Source organism: Molothrus aeneus, chromosome 14, assembly GCF_037042795.1.
Source record: "Molothrus aeneus isolate 106 chromosome 14, BPBGC_Maene_1.0, whole genome shotgun sequence".
In the NCBI taxonomy this organism is placed as follows: domain Eukaryota; kingdom Metazoa; phylum Chordata; class Aves; order Passeriformes; family Icteridae; genus Molothrus; species Molothrus aeneus.
The window spans coordinates 6,855,365-6,880,156 of NC_089659.1; the positions used below are offsets into that span (position 1 = coordinate 6,855,365).

General features: G+C 40.0%; 1 protein-coding gene across 1 annotated transcript in view; it reads left to right on the plus strand.

The window, feature by feature from the left end:
- AFF2 (ALF transcription elongation factor 2) overlaps positions 1 to 24,792 on the plus strand; it is a 304,091-nt gene that overhangs the window by 169,940 nt on the left and 109,359 nt on the right. The window contains exons 5-7 of the mRNA XM_066559790.1: positions 1,417 to 1,503; positions 4,245 to 4,281; positions 4,534 to 4,585. Coding sequence (XP_066415887.1) covers positions 1,417 to 1,503; positions 4,245 to 4,281; positions 4,534 to 4,585 — 176 coding nt within the window. The remainder of the gene's footprint in view (positions 1 to 1,416; positions 1,504 to 4,244; positions 4,282 to 4,533; positions 4,586 to 24,792) is intronic.

Consider the following 24,792-nt stretch of genomic DNA (forward strand, 5'->3'; position numbering starts at 1 on the left):
TGACACATAATTTGGGAGGGACAACTATAATTCTGAAACTTGCTGGCTCTGTTTTCAGTGAACTGTAATTAGTATCAGCTGTAGCCACCCAGGGCATGTATTTAGCCAAAATTCACCCACCACACTACCCTTTTTGCACCACCTATATTTTCTTAATCAATAGCATTATGTTATGTTTTTATTTGTTGTTCATTTGAGTGGTTGTCATGTTACCTACAGAAACTGGTCTCTTTATAAGCTTCATTGTGACTAGCCCTGGGTTTGACCAGTGTGTAATAGCAGCTGGGAAGTGTAGTTTACTGCAGTCAGGCCATTGTACATAACATTTCTGAGATTGGGTGCTCTTCTGCTCTTTGCCTCTCTTGTCTCAAGAAAGAATTCTTTCTGAGCTTTTTAGGCAAGGAAAAAAAACAACCAAGACAAAGATGCAACAGAATGCCAGAGATAACTATTACTGTCTCTCTGGATATTTATTAAATTAAAAACAAAGATAAGCAAGAAAGAAGCAGTATCTCCATAAAGCACACTAATTAGAAGGGCATTTACAAGCTCTGCCTAAGGCAGCACTTGTGCAGTTCCTTGGTTTTAGTGATTTTGCCCTGCTCCAATGTGCACAAACCCCAGTGTGGTCCTGTCAGGCTTGCTGGGGCAGCAGCAGGAAGGAGTGGGTGTGTGTTGCTCTTCTGCTGGTGCTTGGGAGCCATGGGCACCCAGGTTGTTTCTTTAAAGATAATTGGGACATGAGTGTACAAATGATGAATAAACACACTGATCTAGAAAATGGATGGGTTTTGCCTAGATGGTCTGGTAGGCAGGTTTCACTGGATTCACCTGATTTCTCAATCCCTCATTTTAAAGTGGAATCCATAGTGCTCTGGGGCTGTGACATTGTTAATCACAGCAAGAGCCTATGGCCAGTGCCACAAGAAGATGCTGGGGTGCTGTCCCTGCTCTCTGATACACCAGGCATTCATGCTGCAAGCCCATTCCAGATTTTTCCAGACCTGCCTCGTGTTTCTTTTGCCACTCTGCAGTCTTGAATAGAGCTGCATCTTGCCACCATGCATTCCCCTGCAGGGTTGCACCCAGTGCTGGACAGGAGGGCCCCCTTCCTGCCTGGGCTTTGCAGGTACAGCCCTGCTCTGTTCATACAGCCTAGCAGACTGGCCATGGAGGTGGAGCCAGGAGACATGGATGGTCACAATTTTTAAGAGTAAAACCTGTCCTCACTCTCATTCTGAGTCCTGCCTGTGGAGTTGTTTAGGTGTTCATCTGTGACCCAAGGGTGTGAGGTGGTGGGGTGGATTCCTTGAGCAATTGCATCTCCAGGCTCAGTGGAGCAGATGGGACCATTTTTAGCTCTCTTTCTTCTCTATGTACATGAATTTTTTTTCTGAACTATTCTTTTTTCCCTAGGAGATGACCCATTCTTGGCCTCCTCCTCTCACTGCTATTCACACTCCAGGCAAGGCTGAGCAGACCAAGTTTTCTATCCCAAGCAAGGTACAAGTGGGCTATTACCAGTGACCTGATTAACATTCTCTTCTGTTCTGTTGAGTGATCTTTGCTGGAGAGTTTATTTTTGTAATCGGTCCCGCTTAAAACAATTCTGATCCTATTTTTAGTTGGAAATTCCCAATCAGATAGTTGCTACTAGTAGAACTGCTTATTTAAAGCTGCAGAAGACCCAGTGGAAGCAAAGTGAACTTTTTATCTCTGTTGTTATGGGAATCTTTTTACATCAAGTAAAATATATTTTGTTTGGTTTTCTTCCATTATTATTTCTGCAATGTAAAGGTTTGAAATGGACATTTTTTCTCACTTACTGATTGATTGGATGGTGAGGTTTTGGCTGCATAGTCAAGTTATGGTGACTGAAAAGGTCCCTGCATGTAAAGAGCATGGTGGCATCTGTCTGTGTCACACCCTAGAGGGAGGCACAGAGTCTAGGCACAGCTGCCTAGAGAGTGCCTCTAGTTCATGTAATTCACACTGAATTGTTAAATTGTATGATCTGAAGATGCCCTTAGCCCACATTGCATTATTGCCTTCTGGCTGTGATTCCAGTAGCACTGCTAGAAATCAGGCTCATTCGTACCTGGGACAGGTTCTGCCAGAGGTATCTCGTGCTGGGACTTGAAAACCTGAGCTGATGATGTTTGGGGAAGAAGAGAACTTCCCCACGGTGGGAAATTTATGCCATTCTGTCATGGAGCTACATAAAAATTTCTTTCCAATGGCAGAATCTTGAAAAATAGCTTATTAAACTGGTACTGCTTAACATTTTAGTTCAAGCAATCATATCCTGATTTAGAAGCTGGAATGCGATTTTGCTCTTACTGATTTCCCCTGTCTGAAATATAGCCACCATACTTAGTTGGAAAGAAATTAAATTAGCAATATCTGTGGCTTCTTAAACAAAACCCAAGCCAGTGCCCAGAATGTCTTATTTTAATGGAATGTGATTGTTACTGCCCTAGCACTGCCACTGTCACTGCAGTTTTCTGCAGGACTCAAACCAGTTTCTGAAGGGCTCATCAGAAACAGAACACTAAATTAAGAGATTATATAAATTAAAAAAAAAAAAAAAAACCAAAACAAATACAAAAACCCAGCTTCCAGCAGGTAAAAACCTGTATTGACACAGTTTGCCTTAAAGGGTTCAACTGACACTATCTCCATTGGTAGCAGTATAAGCAGAGGTTCAGAGAAGCTAAAATTTTGGGTTTGCTTTTCTGCTTCTATCAATTTGGCTTTGAACTTTTAAGATCCACATCAAAGGTAATTTCTGGGCACATTAAATGTTGATCCTCAAATTCTTGACCACATCACTTCAATACAAAATATATATTAGATTTTTTTTTGAGCTAGCATTGCAGGAAATAGGCAATCACATAAATATTTTCATGTTTGCTAGTCTTTAAAAAATACAACAGAAATGTCTCTTCAGAACATCACTTTAAATCAATTATGGCTAGCCAAATTATGCATCTAGGACATAATATGGCTAGGTTGTGCAACCATATAAACCAGACAGGCACTGTTAGAAGTTTTCAATTTAGCTATTAAAATAAAGGTATTCTCATGAGAAACATACATTTTAAAAGTGTGATAAAAGAGGTGGAGCTTATCAAAACAACTTATCCCAACCATATAAACCAGACAGGCACTGTTAGAAGTTTTCAATTTAGCTATTAAAATAAAGGTATTCTCATGAGAAACATACATTTTAAAAGTGTGATAAAAGAGGTGGAGCTTATCAAAACAACTTATCCCTTTGACATTCAAATTTAAAGTGCCATGTTTACTCTTAGGGCATTATTTATTTCACAAGGGACTGACTGACAGCACAATATAATATTAGGAACTAATAATGCCCTAAGAGGAAGTGCAGTGAGGGCTTTAATGACTTTAACATCCTAGAGAACTAACACTTCCAGCAAAGTAGTGCCTGGCTGTAGGATGAGGTTGTAAATAACACCTTAATTTCAACTGATCAAACTCAGCTTGGAAGGAAAGCTGATGACAATCACTGTGGACTGCAGAGCCTAGAGAAAAACTAAGCCAGAAAACACTGTGACATTAAAGAAACAGCTTAATAATTATTAACCAACAAGAATCCTGGCATTAGCATGCTCACTATTGCAAGCCAGACCCTTTGCTGGTTTTAAGTTGTCGTACTTCCATTGATTTCATTGGATTTGGACCAATTTCCATCAGGTGAAGATCTACTTCCTGTGTCTTTATCAAATCCCGTGTGTCACAGTCCAAATAAAAACAGTGACTACCAATAAAAGGTTACTGTAGTTCCAGGCAGTGAGATCAAACAACAGAAAGGCAATGGCACTGAATTTAATGCATAGCTGCATTCATGCTGTGTTCTAAATTGTACATCCTGCATGGCTCCTGCACACATCCATGGCCAAGCCTGGGGAAGGCTGGGGCTGCTGTGGGTGTAAATCTGTGAGGTGTCTCCATAAAGGGGGGTGTAGATTTACAGCAGCTGAGGACATGCTCCTGCCTGAGCTCTGAAGGGTCCCTCTGTGGTGCTCTGTCTCCACAGTTAATGCTTTTTTTAAACTAATGTCACTGGTGCTGCCTTAACAATGCTGTGATCCCTTCCCTGTGCCATCTCCTTCCCTCTTGGTATTGTGCCAGTGCCCTTAATCTAGCAAGCCAAGATATATCTTACCTTCTTCATCTTATTTAACTAATGCTGACATTTTGTGTGTTCTTCTTTGTAGGACTCCCAACATCTGACCTCAGGATACAATGTACAAAGTAGGTCTTTATCATCCTAGTCCTAACAGTCAGGGTTGGGTATTTTTTTTTTGTCTGCTTAACATCATTAAAACAAAGGCTAAAAAATTAATTTCTGTGGTGCTAAAGCAGATCAGTTCCATTTTTTATTACATGTTATGCATTGTGGCATGTTGTGAAACCAAGTATAATTAGATGGGCTGACAGCTTTGGGTGCATTTTAATTCTACAGTAATCTTTTGACATTTGAAAATGTGTTTCCTTTGTTTGCAGAGTGGAGTGATCCAGCAGGGAAAGTTGCAACTAAGTCAGTGCCACAAAAGTCGTAAGTATTATTATTTTCAGCTTTAAATCTCATTTTAAATTTATCATAAAGCATGAGCTTATTTCTCCAAAGGTAACTAAAACCTAGCTCTGCTCATAATCTTGTCCTGGTGTTCAGGTGTTCTCTGTAGTCCTTAAAAATTAGCCATAAACCAGTTTTATGTTTCCAATGCTTATTACTGTTTCTTCTTTTTAAGCATTAGCTAACAGAGGTATGTGTGAAAGATGAGTTTATTAAGCAGAAATAATGCTGATTTTAGTTCTACAGCTTGCCAAAATTAAATCACTTTTATGCTTCTCTCATCAGATACTAAGCCTCTTACAATAGAAAATGCAACCCAATGAACAGATGATGCAGGAATTTTTACATTCATACAGTGAGAGAGAGTAAAACACATCATACAGAATTATTCTGCTAGCTGGTGTTGAAAAGCTGGTCTTGAGTTTCATACACTTTGAAACAGCTGAAAATCATAGATGATCTATAAATGTGACAGTTGAAAATTGTGAAAGAACTAATTCTCCATTGTGTTAGACCATTTTTCCTTGGTGCTTCTCTGGTGTAAGGCTGCAGTAGTGTAGCAGTGAGTGGAGAAGGAATTGTTTTTTCTTTTATCCCAGGTTCTCTAATTTGCAAACAGGAGCTAAATAGCAACTTTGAACAGTAGGCCTTTGTTTTATACTTATGAAAATGTATGGATCTGATTTCAGTTCAGAGCTGCTGGGTTTTTTAGTGTTAAGTCTTCTAAAGTACTGAATGCAGAACTGCACTAGCTTAACTGACAGTTGTGTAAATACAATATGTTCATTTAAAATTACTTCAAAATTATTCTAGTGGTTGCCCTTAATCTACTAAAGACACAATTTTAAAAAATCCCTATAGAGGAAGAAAAATCAATGTGGAGATATCTAGGCAAGTTTTAAAAATGAATTTAAATATACTGATTTTTAGTGCAAGTTAGTGTACACAAGAGGTCTTGTTGGAGTTCAGTGATGTGTCTGTGACTGTGTGAGAGGGACAGGACTAGTGTAGATGTGGGTGCTGAACCTGTTCATGTACTCAGCAGGCTCTGAAGGTCCAGTTCTTCGCCCACAAACTCAAGTCATGGAAGTGCTCATTCAAATACAGTTTGTTGAGTAAACCTTTACAAAACTGTGGCCGAGTAAATGATCAAATTTTAAAATTAAATAGTTTTTTTCAGATTAAATTAGAATTGGATAGGCATGCTAATGATATTTAGATTAATTTGCATGAATAGCATTTATTTCTTAAACTTAGTAACAAATTAATTTTTGCCCTTTGCTGTTTGGCTTCCAGTAATGACTTGTTTTTTTGTGAAGACTCTAGCTAACTGTACCCACAGTTCTTGGTAACAGGATGGGTGCATTCATGTTTGAGAACATCAAAGGGATCCAAATCTAGCATCAAGCACATTCCATAATAAAAAAATAAAGGAAAAAATATTATTGCATCTTAAAATTATTTTTCTCTAAAAGAAAATGTATTTGGATTCCACTGTGAAAAATATTTTAGTGAGTGTATCATAAAATACAATATTTCAATAGTTTGTAACCAACAGTAATAGACTTGTCAATCATGGTTTATAGTTATAAGCCGAATTTCAAAAGAACAGTGCTTCAGAGCTCAGTGGTATATAGTGCATTTAATGGGACCAAAGCTCTCTATAGGAAGCCTGATATAAAACCCGAAGACACTGAGTACATTTTATGAACCAGTTGTTCTCTGTTCTGCTGCTTGATCTAAAGTTCCAGTACTATCAATCAGATTTCTGCTGCAATGAACTGCCTTCTTACGGTAGGTGATAGATTTTACACATGAGAGATCAGAGCTGCAATAAAGCTACTTTTATTTTTAGCTTCCAAATGAAGATCAGCTAACCCATTACTATCACTTTTTCTCTTTTACTGGAGAAAAATTGTTAAGGCAGCTTCTAAGAATTTCCACAGGGCTTTGGGAGGTTAGAAGGCAGTCCACTGTGAGGCTTGGAATTACGAGGCCAATGTGTTTCTTTAGATCTGTGTGTGCAGTTACCAGCACCTTCATGGGGAATTGCAGTACTTGAGCACATAATGAAATTAAAGCAGGAGTGGGACAGAAAGACGTAATGGTATCAAGGAGAGCTGGATAGTGCAGTCCAAACAAACCCTGAGAGGCAGGCAGCTCCTGCAGTCATTGTGTATTTTAATGATAGAGTGTTTATCAGATTGCAGTTGTATAAAGGAGGATTTAGTCTCTCTAACACTGGTAGGTTTTGGGGATATTGCAGTGTATGAGTGAAATGACAGTCCAGCTTATCCCCAGTAACATCTGCTGCTACGCTCTCAGCCACACACTATGGTCTTACTGACTTCAAAACTCTATCCCCACCAATTACGTATTTTGTCAATAGGATCTGTCATCCATATTTCAGTTTGATCAAATCTGGCTGAATTTGACTTTGTTCATCTGTATGCTTTGTTAGAGTCCATTTGACCTGGATATGTTTCTAGCTGTTACCCAACTTTTTTAAGTTCATGTGCAATTTAAGTGAAACTTAAATTATCTTTTCCATTTATATTGGTCATAGGGACAGTCCTGTAGATTCCACTGGCGTTGTTAGAAATCCAAAGGAGTTGGTAATAATGTGCTTGCATTTACCATATTGCTGAGTTATACCATGACTACTTGAGGGGTGAATGCAGCACAGAGATACTTTACCTTTATGATGCTGCATCCTGCTCCAGCAGCCAAGCTGTCTGTGTGTCATTGTAGGGTTCAGCTGTAGGGACATTGGGGTCATAGAAGACCAGACTAAAGGGATGAATAATTTTTCCAGGATAACTTCTCAAGTGCATGCTTCTGGGGAAAAAGTGAGGAGGCCATACTGCAAGATGGATTAATTTACCAATGTGTTGCTATTGTAGAGGGATGCAAGATGCATGGTTTCTTGGCCAAGTAAAGCTTTCTGAAATGCAAATTTCCTGCTCCTTTTTATAATGTTTGTTACATCCACATGCTGAATAAACCCAATCCCCAGTGCAGTGAGTAAAATAGAAGCTAGAATAGTTAGGATTTTTTCTAAATTCTGCACCTATGCACATGAGAACATGGACTTATAACTAACCTCAGCTCCTAAGTTGCACTCAAAAATCTTGAAAATGAAATTTTGAAAACTGATGTGCATGCATGTGTGTGTACTGTGGTGAATTTTTACAGCTGAAATCAGGCTATGTAAAACTACAGCACTTGGTTTCCCTTTTTGTAATTTGAAATTCACTGTAAATCTCCGCTGGGCATTGTGTGGTCAGTTTTCAGCCAGTCTGCTCTGATTAGTTTATTATGAAGCAGAGTAAGCAGAAACAGATAAGGTGCAACCAATTGCACTGCAAAGGATTTTCTGTCAGCTTCCATGAATTTGAGGGGACGGACTCAGCTCATGACTTGGGTTTCTGTTATATAATTGCCATTGCAAGTATGTCATCCTCAAACATCCAGTCCTTTTGTTCTGTTTTGGTTGTTAGCATTTGGCCTTTGTCCAGTTGGAAACTACCCAGAACCTTTTTAATCAAGCACATCCTGTGTTTTGAAATCATACTGCAGAGTAGTCTTGGGTAGTTTCCATAAAAGCCTAGCTAAAAAGAAGAATGTAATCATAATGGTATTCTTCCCCTGTCATAAAATTACTTCCTATACTTACTGTATTAATACAGTATTAAAAGGCCCTTCTCATGGGCTCAGTGAACTACCGGAAACCATTAAAAACTTAGAGCAGCACATTTTTATAGATCAGACAAAACCAACTTGTTTTATCTTTATGGAGTTTTTGTTATCCATCATAGTTAATGGTACACAACCTGTGTGTGGAGTAGTGAGCAGCTAAATACAGGGAGCTTAAAACTAAAGCAAGCAGCTGAAAATCTTTTTGTGATATTTCAGCAAAGATTTTCCTAAGTGTGTTCAGCATTGCTTTCAGTTGGGCCAGGATTTCACTTCACAGTTCCAAAAAAAATCAAATAAATACCAGTACTTTCCTAATCCCAAATATTATCATAATACTTGATGGAAGCGTGTTTGCAAATGGAAATGTGCTTCTCGACATCTAAATACTTTTCATAAGTATCTAATGGCTTTTTGGAAGATCTCCTCTGTGTCAGGGACAGCCACCTGGGAACATAGAAAACAAAATTTGGCAGCATGTGCAAGCTATGAATTAAAGGTAATTCACGGTTTGAAATGAATCAGCATGAGGTCCTTATGGAGAGTAATCAGACATCAAGAGGATTTTACACCAAGTATTAGATATTGCAACAACAAGTAATGTTGTTATTCAGAACTATTCAGAACATTCAAATCAAGAAGCACTGATGAATTCTTAACCTGGAAAGAAATCAGTTAAAAAACAACAGCAAAAAAAGGGATTCATTCCATGTTCATGCATAATTTCCAAAAATGTACCAGGAACCAAAAATGTAAAATTCATCTCCAGCTGGCATAGGAAGCAGGTTTCTATTTATGTATCAACTCTCTATCAGTGTTGCAGCCACAATGCAGCCCAGGTGTAATACACAGGAGAAGCTGAAATGTTCCTATTTCTAATTACAGTTTTTAGCTGACCATAACAAAGCGTGGGAGCACCAGTTGAGCCCTCAGTGGTGACAGCCAGCTTTTTGTCACAGCCTACCTTCACGTGGCCAGCCTGAATCATTGCACTGAGTGCTGCCTGTTTGCTAGAAGTGGGAAGTTCCAAAGATATTCCCTCCGGGTAAACTGGGAAAGTCATGACTACCAGGGCCTCTCACTGCCATGTACAAATTATGATAAGTGAAACAACAGTGGCATGTAATTGGAACTCCATTAATCTTTAGAGAGCTCCAGTGCACTGTATTAAAGGGACAAATAGCAGATGAAAATAGAAGGGTCTCTTTTGAGAAATGTCACTCATCTTTCATATTTACTGTTTTGTTTTGTTTTGTAAGCTAGAAGTTTTCTTTGAATCCTTTTGCCTTGTAAATTCCTGGGTTTGAAGCAATGATAATCAGTCCAGGCTGTTGCTTTGTTCCTCACTGCTGCAGGCTTTGCCTTTTGAGCAATGTGTGAAGTAATTTGGAATGAAATATACAAGTGTTTCCTATGGACAGTTGCCTATAGAAGCAAACTTGCAAAATATTTCAGCTGATGTGAAATACGTGAAAATCCAGTGTCATAATTAAAAGCCCTTCATCTTTGAAGATAAGCCCATAATTCAAAATAATTTCTAAATTAGGCTTTTAATTTGTTTTCATTATTCAGCTGGCTCACATACAGTTTAACCTCCCTGTCAAAATAAAGTTATTTCCTAATACATTCTTTTCCATGATCTCTTTCTCCTGACATGTTTATAAATCAGTTTAAAAAATTGTGGGAATGGAACTAAATTAATTCTGTGATATTTTGCTGATCAATTTTTAATAATTTTTCTTGCCTATCAGTGGATTCTGCCTTTTAGGCTGCCTGAAACAAGCTAACCAACTGCACTCTTGCCAGCACTGCTGATTGTGACTCAAGTGAGCACTGAACCATTTGAATTTCCTCTGATACTGTATAACCCCCCATTAAAAATTCAACATTTATTTGCCCTAACTAACGAGTAGCAGTTGAAATACTTTGTTCTCAAGCAGGATGCACTCCTGTGTCAGTGCCAAGTGCACGCAGTCACTGAACTGCGACCACTGAAATGTCAGCATTAATAGAGAGAGGTAAACGACACAGAGTAACATGTTTGGATTCCTGATGTATTTCCCTGTCTGCTACATATCATTTCCCATTTTGGAAAGTGGTTAGACTGCAAATCTGCCACAGGTTTCCCTGTATTTAAAGAGCTTTTTCACAGGCAGCAGCATATGTTGTGCCTTTATGGCTTAAGGCCAGTCTCAAACTGACCTCCCAATTTACATTTCTGTGGGATGGAGTCACTTCCGAACTTCAGTGCAACTTCAAACATTCATTTTGAAAAACAAATGCACTCAGTAAATCTGAACATTTAAATCAGAGTAGAGCAGAGGAAGCCACCACACTCAGTCCCTCTCCCACCCATTTGTTTTGTGACCCACACTTGCTGATAAAAGACATACAAATGAACTTCTTGCTTGGCTTTCTGGCTGCCATAATTTGGACCTCACCATGTTCCCTTTGTCTTAAATTGTCAGTAAATTTCTGGTCCAGAGCCAAGCCATTTTTCTCTCTGTTTTTTTTTTCTTCCTGATGCCCTTTGCTACAGTCCCTTTCATTCTTCCTGTCATGGCTTAGACTTTAGTAGCCTGAGATAGAGAAAATTGTCACCCAGATTCATCTGCACCATGCTGCAGAATAGTCATAATCAGAAATGGGTGGTAAGTTTGAGAGAAGAATGGATTTTGCCACGAAGCTTGGCATTCATAATACCAGAGTGGTCTTGAAACTCTCAATTTGTGTCCTAAACACCCTAGGTAAGACTAACAGCCACTTTTCCTAATATACCAACTTAATCCTTTGCATCTTTCCTCTGAATCCCTCTGACAACCCCAATAATCCACCACATTTTTCTCAGCTTCACAGTCTCTATCCAGAGGAACTTCTATTGCTACCATTATCCTTTGGGCAGAGGGCTCAGCAGGGCTCCAAAACCTATCAATTTTCTGGCCAGAAGGCTTATTTTTTATGAAGTGAAGTTCTCACAACACCCCACGGGGCAAGGCCACGCTCACTGCATTGTTCTCTGTCTTGGATAGCCCTTGGAGCCACAGATTCAGAATAGTTGTACCTTACAAATACATCCTCCCAAACGATAAAAAAGGAAAATATTCCCCACTGCTGGGCTAATTATTGCTTTAAATTCCCAGAGGAAGAGCTGCTTCGCTCACCTGTGTCCATACATCTCAGAAAATTCGTTTTGAGACTTTCCTAATGCTGCAAATGCAGCTTTCCAAGAAAACGTAGCCCAGGAGGAGGAGGGAGATGTCTATAGCCTTACTTCAGTAGGTACAAACCAATTGTTTAATTAATATCCATCTTGTGCAAACACAGGAGGAAGTGCTTTAGCTTTAACAAAATTGTCCCTTACTGGAAAGTCTTGTTTATTCAAAATGCTTCACAAAATGATCCTTACAGGTTTTGAAAGAAAGATGTTGATTCATCTACCTCATATTGTCAGGGAAGATGTAAGTGCAGCTGTCAGGCTCATCTGAGCCTGCAGAAGCAGTAAATGCCTGCAGTAATGAGGGGATTGCTTTCACAGCTATTTACCTGTTAGACTCTACTAAGTATTTGCTTTTTGGGTGTCCCTGCTTACTTAAATGCACACAACTGTGTTTTAAGGACATAGATATGATTTTTTTGCAGGGAGAGGAATGTGAATCAGTGCTGCCCATATTTGATTTAGCATGAATTTCAATAGTTCCAGACAAATTCGGAAGCCCATACAAATCATAGAGCTTCAAGTCTGGCTGTGTGCTAGACTGGAATTTTTTGTTAGGTCAGACCTTTATCTCAGCTTCTTTTTGTGGCTCCTTATGGGGAGATTGAAGAGGAACTGAAACTGGTGACCTGTCTTGACCTTTAGTACTGGATTAAAATTCCAACTTGCTGCCATGGCAACGGGCCTTGAAAATTAGATCCTGACAGAAGCAGGGAGAAACTTAAAACTGCAACTGCTGCACTGAACTGAAGAAAGGGTGCTTACAAATGTCAGTGACAGGCTCTTAATTGAAATAATCTGTCTTTTCCTATACCAAAAAGAAAAAAAAAATAAAAAGGAAGAGAGAAATGAAAGGCAAAAACCAAACGAACAAGCAGAACCCCCCAAAAATTGTGACTTGATTTTTTTTAGGCAAAAATCTATTGCACTTCAGAGCTCATGCTGCTGAATCCAGCAGACTGTGACATTTGAGGTGGCAGCAAGAGAACCTGCATGGTGAGAAGGGAGCCAGACATGCACTTGCAAAGGTCTGAACCCCCCAGACCAGACTGGCAGCAGGAGCCAGACAGTGGCCAGCGTTAAATCACAGGTTAACTTTCTATTTTCTTCTCCTTTAACCTGACACAAGGGATCAAAAGAGACATCACAGTGTCTCCTCTGACTCCAAGGATCCATGCAATTATCTGTTCTGTAGATGGAAAGGGATAAACATAAGCTAGATAGTGCTATTTCAGATCAAGTGTGATAAAAGTTACTCATTTTCCAATCTAATCAATGCAACAGTCAGAGGGAGATAATAGTGCAAGTCCTTCACTGCCTAAGGAGGTTGTTTTTTTCCCCATGGAGAGCAGAATGCAGCAGTAGCCTGAAGGGAGAAGGTGCTGAGGGTCACCTAAAGGATTTCCTGCTCTTTTTCCCTTTATCTGGGAATACCCCTCATCCCAAAATCAAAGAATCTTGCAGATCAGTTTGCAGCACAATCTCCTGTAAACCTGTGGCTTTCCTCACTCTCCCCAGGGTCCTGAGGATGCTCTGAGGGCCCTGCTCACCTTCCCAAGGTCACAAAGGAGCAGAACAAGCGCCCATCACACAGGGGAATGCTGCATCTGGCAGCAGCTAGGCATACCTTCCTAGAGTCCTGGTAGGGATTGCTGGCTTCTTGAAAAAAAAAAAAAAAAACGCAAAAAAACCCACAAACAAAACAAAACAAAAAAACACCAAAAAACAAAACAAACAACAACAAAAAAAAACCAACCACCAAACCCCTTAAAAATGTAGGTTTTACATATCAGAAAAAGGATGTTTCTTAATGGACAAATGGAGTTGAATTGGATTAGCTGTTCTGTAGAGTTAGATAGCTGCTGTGGAATCGGACTAGTACCATATAGAGCTAGGTGCAAATTTAACAGCTATGGCTAAAATTGTGGAAGACATTGTTTTGCCAAAGCTTAGAGTCCAATTCCCTTGGCCATGTTTGGAGTCTAAATTCAAGCAGAAGGCATGAAAAAATACTGCCTTTGGTTTTCTTAGGACTCTACTGCCCAAGTACTGGAATTGTTACATATTTGGTTTAGTTTAGAATTATAGGATCAGAGGAAATGTTGCAGATGTTTGCAAACACAAAATTTTGCTTAATGGGGTTTGTATTGTTCCTTGCATGGTTTAGAGAAATGTTTATCACTAATAGTGTCCGTTATCAAGGCAAATAAGCATTAAGCAAGTGCAGGTTGCATTGAAATAATGCATTATATTGTCTTAACAAATAACGCAATATTGTTTTAACAAAACCCCCATTTCTGGAGCAGACACTTGATACACAGTAAAAAGCAAGTGAGTAGATGAGCAGTTTTCTAACAAAGGAAAATAAAAGCCACTTAACATTTCTCAGGCTCTGAGTTATGTGCTTCAGACAGTTAAAAATAGAGGCCATTATTTGAAATTTGAAGTGTCGAATTAATTCCTGGAGTAAGTTAGTTACTTCAGAGGGCTTGCTGTCAGAGATGAATTTGGCCCATCCAGCTGTACACTTGCCACAGTTATCATTTCCTGCAAAACACCACTAATTCTGCCTTAATTACTGTCAGACTGGACTACGGAGCCCTGGAGTATCTGGCAATAAACTTGTGTTTTGCTGGGAGGGCAGGTAAAGAACCATTTAAATCGGTTTTTGAAATAAGCATGAAACCTCTGAAGATGTACTGTTGTAGTGCAGACTGTATATCAAAATATATAAGCATCTAGTTGCAACAATGGCTTTGTAAACACATTACTGAGCAAACTATGAAAAGTAATCCACCAAGGGGCTGTTTCCTTAACTCATAAGCATGAAGTTAAGAGACCAGTGCCATAAAGTAGATGTGTGCTGTTAAAAAATACTTCCTTTTATGTGAGATTATTTTGTGTTAAGCCAAATAGATGATTCCTTTTTTATTTTGAGATGCCTATCTTTTAATACTTGAAAATACTTGTGTTTAAGAGAAAAATCCTCTGTCCTCAGGAAATCTATGAATAATTCATTAATATGTGAGCATGGGGCAAACCATGCTTGAGGGTAGAATGAAGGTGCCCTGGTGCACCTCACGTGGGCAGAGCGCAGCATCCTGCCATGGCTTTTTGTGGAACTGCAGAATTGTGAGGGATGAGGAGAAAAGCCTTCAGCACTGTCATTCCTTTCAGCTGCCTGCAGGCATGGCCTGAGGGTGGTCAGAGCTCCCCTCCTGGGGCAGGCAGAGCTCCTCACTCTGGAGCCCAGTGGTGCCTTGGTGAGCTCCCAGCTGCTCCAGGGCAGCAGGGCATCCCCAGGAGGAGCGCAGTGTCTCACAGATGTTTTGGAGGCCACCGTTCCTAACTGATCCTGGCACATCTGTCAGTCATGTGCACATCACTGCCCTCCCTGTCAGAGCCCTGAACCAGCTCAGAGCAGCCTGCTGTAAATAGGAAAGGCAGGAGGGAAGCTGTGCCACAGGAGCAGCTCTGAGCCCTCCCTGGCCTCCTGCCTGGCTGGGAGCCCTCCCACCACTCAGCAGCCAGGGATGATGTCAGGAGGGAGCAGGAGAGCACAGCCAGGGCATGGTCTGAACTGTGGGTGGGTGAGCTTGTCTGCATTTAGCCATCATGTCTTTCAAAGCAAATAGCAGTGCTCCTGGTGACTAGGGGAGTGTGCTCAGAGAGAGTGCAGGTCCTTCTCAGAGGGATTTTGTTCAGGAAATTTCAGAACTTGAGTGAGAAAGCGTGTTAAGTGAATTATATACAGTCTGGATATGGAATTAATCTGCTGTAGCCAAAACCTGGTAAGAGCTCATGTATTGCCAATTGCAGGATTTTCTTGCAGTTTTGTAGCTTGTGCAGCTATGCAAACACTGACCCAAAAATCCAATATCACCTTCCAAAGGACAGAACTTTCTGTGCTCTTTTGCTTTAGCCAAAGTGTTAACCACTGTTCTCCTTATTTTTCATTGACTCTTGTTATTTAAAAAAAAAACATACAAGGACTGATGTTGCTTGGATCCTTGGTAATATATGGTACACAACTCACACTGATTAATACCAACGAGAGAGCACTCATTGATTTTATTTGCTTAATCTAAGTCACTAGAAAAAGCACCTTTTTAGGAGATTAGAGAAAATTTATATATTTGAAATCTCAGGTGTGATTGGTTGAGGTGCTGTCCTTAGAAGTAATGGGTGACTGAGACTTTTCAGAAGAAAGGCCAGTATACCTGGTTATGAGATTTTCAGGACTCATTTATTAATATAATGACACAGTGTTCCTGCACTGTTGTGTTTCTGGAGACTGGAGGTCTTAATAATCAGCTGCTGTTCTCTAGTAAGTTTTTTTAAAGTCCAGTCTGATAGGTAAAATTACTTCATGTGTAGCCTGCAGAACATGTGCCATGCATTGTATTAAAAAAAGAATAAAGCAAACACAATGAATCTGTTAAATCATAATGTCTCCCAAATGTGAAAAATTTGCAGATTAAAGCTCATTGAATACATATTTAAATGATAAATGATAATGGCTTGGAAAGAGTCATTATGATCTATTTCATCAATAATCCACATTTTTTGCCTTGTAACTACACCAAGGATGAATATAATGAATACTGCCTGATGAAAAAAATATTTTGTTTATGAAAGGGAATCAGAGAAAAGAAATTCTCAAATTAACAATTTTAAATGGTTGTTACTGTTTGCTTGCATTGTTTATACATAACAGATTTATCCCATTATTAATATGAATAATTTACAGCCTCAGAGCTTGTACTCAGGAAAAAAACCCTCATGTTTAGACTTAGTATCTGGATACTCAAACTGCAGTTCATTTCACTGGGTTTTGAACAGCATAAGTAAGCAGAATGAAGCAGGGGTGCAGAATTAAGCATTCAAGGTTTTCAACTTCAGATTATTCAGTGAGTACCAAGCCCCACAAAGTTTCTGAGCAGAGTGCAGTAGGTTTGTCACAGATTTGTCATGTTTCCCTTGCAGAAACACATTTTCTTTATTTACAGTGTGCTGGGATTTGCTGTGCCTGCCCAGGACAGCCCTCAGGGTATTGCAGCAGTTCCCAAGTGCATTGACTTCAGTCCAGATGGTGCCAATGTGTTCTGGCACTCACAGGCATGCACCTGTAGGAGACCTGGTGGGTTTGGTCAAGAAAATCTCCAAATTGTGCTAAAACAAAGTTTCCTGCTGTGGAAAAAGGAGGGGTGATGGTAGACACAAGTGTGCTGTGTTGCCAGCCCCTGGTTGTAACATCATGTGCAAGTGGTCTCATGCCTGACCAGGTTAGGACTTCAGTGGCAAGAGCCTTTAGGACTGAGTTCCTGAAGGCTGTTTATAAAGCAAAACTCTGTTTGCTATGAGGGATGACAGATTGTTTCTTTGTGGTCTATTCCAACTGAAATCAGTGGTTAAATCTGAAATTTTTGAAATCAAGTTGGTATTTTCATATGTAACACCCAAAAACTGAATCTGCTACAAGTATAAACCATAAACTGTGGTGGGCTGAGTGTGTTGCTGGATAAACTGGATGAATTAACAGTGGAGCAGGATACCAGTACCCTTAGTCATAAATGTCATCTCAGTGAACTTACCAGGGTCATTCATCTGAAGGACATGAAGGTCCTTTTCAAGAGCCATGTTTATCAAGGGTTTCTGGGCATTTTGTCTTTTCTGGTAACATACCATTGCAGATTAGCACCCTGGAGCTATGTAACAACAAAAGACTGTTGGAATGTCATCTGCAAAAAAAGAGCAAGATCGAGTTCTAGGGCCTGCATAGTCCTCTTAAAAACATCCATGATTTAGGTAGTTCTTTTTAAAACAATTGCCTGTTTTGCTCTTTGATATTACATAGCACACAACTCCTACTCTTCCTCTTAGATATTTTCACCATTCAAGTGCCTACTATCTCAGGCAGTGGGAACCTGTATAAATGCAGCATTAATAGTGTCCTGTAGTGCCACAATGGTCTGAATTATAGAGGTGGAGGGCTTTTTAACATTGACCACATGCTTTGTGTAAATACTCCAGTAAAACATAAGCTTGCAATGAAATTTTTTCCCTTCTTCTCCTGAACCATATGCCAGGTTATCCCTGAAGCCTGTGGCTGAGCCTCTGGTAGGGGTGATGTCCCAAAGTGTCTGTGAGGATGAGAGCCATGGGAAGAGCTGTGTGTCCCTGTGCATTGGAGCTTCCCAGGGCAGGGCTGCTGTGTCCCCACAGTGGCCCTGGGAGCAGGACCAGGTAAAAACACCCTTTTGGCACACCAGGACGTGCTGGGGACATGGCCTGACAGCCTCAGAGGTGTGAAGGTGAGCTGGTCCTGTTCCTTCCTGGCCACCCGTGGGTGCTGCTCCCACAGCCCCTGTTTGGGTGATCTGCTCACTCTGTGTGTGGCCAGCTCCTGCAGCCCAGCCAGGCTGGGCTAATGACTCAAAAACCTCTCATTAAATACTCCTCTTGGCAGAGTTTGGTTCATAGAGGGTCCCAGGGAGGGAAGAGGAGGGGGCGCTTTGGTCCTGAGTGTTAAAAAAACAGTTTTATTTTTAGGACTTTTCCATAATAAGATTTTCTCAAATAACTGCCTTCTTTTTTAAGTTTGAAAAGTTCAGTCCTAAGTTCAGGGGTAGCCCTTGGGCACTGGGGTGGAAGATCCTTGTACATATTACAGAGTGATTATTGACAGAGTTTAACTGTATTGACCCTGCTCTCCTAATTCCTAAGAAATTTTCTAAATATGCTCTTTAAAATCCCTACAAAACACTGCAGATTTTGGGTAATTCCAGAGCAGGACCTGAGATTATTGCTTTATTACCTTCTTTCCTCCTATCCCTTTTCCCAGACTGACCAATGCTCTGACATTTCTTTTCCAATATATTCCAAGCAGAATGTGTGTTTGTGCTCCCTACAGGTTTCCCTTAGTGTTGATCCAGCACATCAGATCTGTTCTGTTGATTCAGGCACTTTCCATTCCTGCTGTAATCCATTTCAGCAATGGGCTTGCCTAGGCTAAAATAGTAAAATATTTTTTTTTTCAGCAATTTGATAGCTTTGCCAATGGGTTCAGTGAAAACAGATGACATATTTATTCTCGTATTGACAACTGAGAATGCTCTGAAAGTCTGTAAACTTTCTACCTCTCTGACTTCTCTGCATCTCTCCTCCTCCCAGCACCCTCCATGATACAGTTTCTTGCTGGAAGATTGACTTGACTCATTTTCCCCCACTGTTAAGCTTGCACAATTGAGGGATAAAAATGCTGCTTGAATTAGTAAGGAAAAACTGAATGTTTAATTTCTGCATGGGATTCTGGGGTTGATAACTTATAGCTACTCATCATATAAATTAAGTACAGTTTGTGCTTAAGTGGTTTTTTATTAGGCACTGCTGAGATTGTTAATAGCAGGTAGGTTCTTTAGATTTTAGATAAAGTTACTTGCTATGCAGTGATTGAAAATCAAGTGATATGTGTATCTTTAGGTAGGAAATCATTCTAAAAATTAGGAGAGATATTTTTTCTTACTTACCACCTTCCTTGGAAATTACTATATCACATTAATACTCAATATACCTAGCAAATTACCAAGGCATTTTCTTTAATTTCAATCTTTTGCTATAATGGCATATTAGATGCTTCTTTTAAGGGTCAACCTTAATTCATACCAAGTTTTAGAGTTCTCTTATATGTGAGTTAATAGCAAAATATTGTCCATAAAACATTGCCTAAAATTTTATTTTTGGTCAGAAAATTGTCACAGAGCATTCATCTGAATATTGAGAGGAAATATTTACTTAGAGAAAACAATTAGGTACTTTGGGTGTCTTCCTGCCCCCTTTTCCATTTGTTTCAGGGGAAAAAAAAAAGAAATCTCAGGTTAATTACCAAAATTCTGCCTAATTTTGACCAAGAAGCATGTGTGGTTGGAGGCATAGAAGTGTGCAGAGGAACTCCTCTGGGTGGTGGGGCTATTTCAGGTCGAGCTTGGCAGCATAGGAGGTTTGAATGTTGCCTGTATAGGCCTCCCAAGAGTCATCCTGAGTCACAAGATGTTCAAAGATGAAAACAGGGGAAAGCAGGAAAGAAAACAGGAAAATCAGCTTAACTGTGCCCAGCCAGCCAGCATCAGCTCTGTTCCTGTTTCTGTTGCAGCTTTCTTTGTGAAATTGCCCTAGGCTAAGGTTACCAAGTTTGGGTGCCTGGTAATGGTTTTTGTGCAAAACTGAACTGTTGTTTCCTGATGCACAGACTGCCTGACAACCTTGTCCATGCTCCTCATGAGTTGGTTTGTCCAGGTGTGCAGGGGGGTGTTGTGATGCTTTAAACCAAAACAGATACTAATGATGTCACAGTGCTAGACAGAGACACTCAAATGGTACAGGAATGAGCATGGAATGCAGTAGATGAAGAAATACACAGATGTTGGGGGAAGATGAATTTGTTGTTAAGGGATTGGTGCTTAGGAGAATTTAATTTTCATTCCAGCCTTAACAGGGACTTCCTGTATGACCTTTAGGAAATTATGTCTCTGTTCTCAGTCTGTAAATATGAACAATGTTTTTTTCCCATTCGTTCCCTGCCCTTTCAGTTCAGAGAGTAGAGTTGCTAAAGCAAGGACTCCTGCACTCTGTGTTTGTACTGACCTCACACCAGGGCCTGGGGTCTCTCTCAACCCAGTCATGTGTCTGTGATACTACACAAAATTGTGTGTAGGGAGAGGAAAATGTTAAATTGCAGAGAGGATATGCATGTCACTGGTTAAGAATTTACAGAATTTAATACAGGATGATTAGAATAAACCTAATGAAAACATTGCCTGTTATAGACTAAGATTTTTGTAATTTCTGTGGACCTCTGTACCATAAGAGGCTTCTGTAAAAAAATCTGTTAGTTTATTCTCTGTTAAACTCTAATAGGACTTTTTACATAAGCTGGTGTTTAGCATGCATTTGGGATGAGTGCATTACCCACGAGTAGTGAACTCACAAGTGAGTTATGTGGGTAATCCCAAATGAGTGCCAATAAAATTTTTATAACACATAGCATCATTATGGAATTCGTTTATGCCACATATTTTAAAGGGGGAAAAGCTATTTTGGTCATATATTAGAGAGTTTGTAATTTTTTTTACTGGTGCTGTTTTTCACATCCCTCTGCCTCTAAAGCCGAGCCAAGTGAATACCAGCAATCCTAGAAGGAAGGGAAAATTAGAACAAACACATGTTTGAAATCTCTCTGAAAATAAAGCAAGGGCCAGATTCTAATCTCCTTACTCATACCAAACATCACCGTACCCCCTGAATAGCTCCATAGATTTCTTTGGGACCATTTGTCAAGTGAAGTGCAATTTGACATGTGTGGCAATACCCAGAACTGGCTCAATCTAAACTAGCTTTTTCCATTTAAGCCCTCCAAAGCTTGCTGTCTTCAGTGGTTAGAAACACATATTTACGGTTTTTATCGCATCGAAAAGAATTCTCACACTGCTTAGAAGGGTTTTTTCAGCTCCTTTTTAGAGAAGTTGGACGATAGGAAGCAGAATCCCAGCACTTTTCTAAAGCTGAGACAGAAAAGCCCTCCTAAAGGGGGGCTGGCAGACTAAGCACACTACTTCCCATCCCGTTTGACAGGTCATGTTTGGGCAGCTAAGACTGAGGAATTTGGGCTTTCCACTCCCCCCTGCTGGCATCACAGCTTTGCAAAGGCCACCTCATACAACTGATAGAGCACATGCAGACCTGTTGCACTGATGTAACAGCCTGTTCCCACCACTTCAGCCGATGGGCTACCATGTCCCATATCCAGTTCCGCTCCTCCTGGGAGCAGTTGTTTCACCTCAGCCTTGAATCCTCTGTCTTCCTTAGTGTAAACACAGAGCGTTCTGAGAGAGAGTTTTTCTGTCTCTCTTTGTTGTTTTCTGTTGCTGTGTTAATTTTATTGCCAAGATCAAAGATCCTGAACTAGTAGGCATAAGTCAAGAGAAGAGCTTGACTTGACTTTATTGAGAGCAGGATCAGGCCATAAACACATCCTGGGTTTGTTCTTTTGTCTCACATAAAATAACTGCTCTGATAAAATGCACTGGCTGATGATGGCTGATCAAGGATTGCTGCTTAAAGCTCCACATGTAACCTAGCTATCTTCACATTAACCTCCTGCTTTCATTTCCTTGCTTATGTTGAATAGGAAACCTTTATTGAGCTGCAGTGTTATGTTCATAGAAGCCATTTGATTAATTGACTGTGTTTTGAACTCTTGTGACCCGAGGCTGAAATGTAGCTCAGACAAAAGTGACAGAAGCCTAGCGATGGGTTGGGAGTATAAAAGAGTGCCAGTACACTGTCCATGGGGCAGCCCACATTCATGTTCATGTTTATCCTTGTAGAACTTGCTAAAAGTAAAGACAGATGTCCAGCTTATCTCATGTAGTCAATATCAATAATTAGCACGGATGCTGCTCGCTGCGAGTTGAGCCTACTCCTGCTGTCACTCTGTCTTTATGTATCCACAGGGAGAAAACCTGGAAGGCAGGCAAAAAAAAAAAAAAAAAAAAAAAGTATTGCCAGAAATCCCCGTAGGCTATCTGAGAAGGAGCGGATGTGTAAAGCATTTCTTTCTGCATAAACATTTAGAAATCAAGCTCTCATAAGTCAGGGATTCACCAAATGTGGTGTGAAGAGGCAGATGAAGCCTGCCTTCTGGCATGGCAGCATTTGCTGATTGATTTGGAATGCAGAAGGACCCTTTTTATTTTTATTTTAAAATTTGAACCACATCTTAATACAAATCAGGTGAAAAATAAATTGAAAAATAGCAAGCCTGAGATTACAGATGTGCCAGCTTCATATTGTTCAGTTTAGCTGAGGTCATAGTCAAGCCCATCAAGTTCACATCGTTTAGTGTGCGGCCACTGAGGCAATATTCAAACAAAAGAAAAGCAGTCAGAATGCTGATATGCTCCTACTTTGCCAGCTGGCCTCATTCAGCTGTGCAGAGCACACTGGCTTCAGCTATGTAAGGAACTTAAATCAGAAAGGAATACAGGTTTTTAAAAGGATATGCTGTTCCAAACAGCCCATTCATTCTCCAGCTCTCTGATTTTAGATCAGTCATAAAGAGGAAATACCTCTCCTAATATGCAGTTTCATATTCTGAAATTTAGAATGTAAGAGCTATGCTAATGACAGTACAATTAATTTAGATGGAGGAATTTGGTCAACAGGGGACATTTGTACTCTGCCCAGTAATTAGAGAAAGCTTGAACTTCCTAGAAAGCCTACAAGTAGAATTACTGGCATCCATTCCTCCTCCATGCTGGTGATGTTACCGTGCTGGTTCCCTGCACACAGGTATAGATTTATGTAGATTAATTTGGTATAGTACAGCGAATTGCCACTATGATATATATTTTAGAATTACTTCCTAGCACAGCCTAATGGCTGGAATCAAATAAAACATAAAAGTAGATTTATATAGATTGCTATATAAATCAGATAAAGCTTTATGTTACCTGGCATTGGTAATGGAAGCTTTTCCTGCAAATAATATAGAAGTTTTTCATGTAATATTTTCATTATTTCAGTGAGAGTAAAGCAACAAAAAAGAAAAGAAATAAACAAGTCTATCGGGCTTAGCCACCATTAAACATCATTAACTACAATTTTGCCTGACAAGTTCTCTCATCTTGTGATGGGTGAAATGGTAGAAAAGTAGACTGAACAATTGCATAAACCCAAATGAAATATGCCCTTGTATTCTAAGTGTGCACAGTTCAGTCAGTTAAAATAGAGCAATTTATTATGCTTTAGCAGCTTGAGCTTAATCTAGTTTTAAATAGATCTCTTTTTTTTTTACTTCTTGCTGAGTTTTAACTGGTTTGAAAAGACACATGATATAGTGCTACACAGTCTCTGCTCTCTCTCTCTAGTTTACTTTGAAATAACTTTAATAGAGTGCTGCTGATGAAAATAGCTCACAGGAAATGTAGATGAGCCTTTACACAACAGTGAATATATTTGTTTTGTTTGAAATGAGTGGATAATGGAAGAGATGAGTGCAGAGAGTGGGGAGAAAGGAGCTGGGTACAGCAGGCAGAGTGGAGTGGTCTGCAGCCACCTCCTGGAGATTTGGGGACTCTGCCTGGCAGTGGTGCCTGCCCAGGGCATCCCATTTCCAGAAGCTACTCAAGGTTAATAACTCTCAGCATTTTGGGCCAGCCTATCAAATTTCTTACTGGTCAGTTTTTAATATCAAACTGCTACTGTGAACCACAGTGAACCACTTTGCCATATTGGCCACCCATTGTCAGAATAGGTTGGAATGTCTATCAAAATCTCCTCACATGATATGGGCAAAGCTCTCACCTGCCTGCATTCAAAGCCTGCTCTGCTGTTCCTGCAGGCAGGGAGTGTGTGACCTTTACCAAGTGGAATATTTTGACTGAAGACATTTTGTTTGATATTACGCTGTAGTTTTCCACTTATTCATTAGATCCCTCACCCTTTGTGGGTTTTCACAGGTAATTCTGTAATTACACCAGCTGTGATAAATACTTGAAATCTTGCTTGAAGAAATTTAGCTAAGTCCCTTTGCGTGTGGGAGGAAACAAGGATCTAACTTGGTGTTAGTGGTGTTGATTGATACCAGCAGCTATGCCAGACCCACAGAGTTGTGTGTTTCTCTCAGAGCCCTCAGGGATGGGAGAGGGCAGTGTTTGCAGGGAATTGGGTGTGTGTAAGAAGTTCAACCACCAAATGACACCAAATTCTTGGTGTAAAGGGTACTCTGGCTGGCACAAACTGCCCTAAGATGGGGTTGATGGATCCTTTCACCTTCATGTTACCACTTCAAATTCAAGGCAGATTTGTAGGGAACAAAACTCATCACACTCTCAGAGCTATTCAATGTCTGTATGAAATGAAGTTCACGCTTGGAGTCTAATGGACATGTGTCCAAATCAGGAGCTGTGATGATAATTGGCACTCTTGGTAGTGGTGGCATAGAGGCCAACAGCTCAATGGGCATGGAGGCAGAATTTCTTCTCCTTGTCCAGAGCTGGGTTCAAGCCCAGTAGGGTGTTTGTGTTACTGCTACACAATATATGAATGTTTTTTGGGTTGAAAAGGACTGCAAACTTCAAAAGCATTTGTGGAGTCATAAGGCTTCCAAAAAGCCCTAAGCTAACTTTTTTTTTAATTTAGAGAAAGAAAATAAAATTGCTAGCAGTGTTTGTTGAGCTGAAGCTTTGAGGTGTCTTGAATAAAAAAAGGAGGGAGA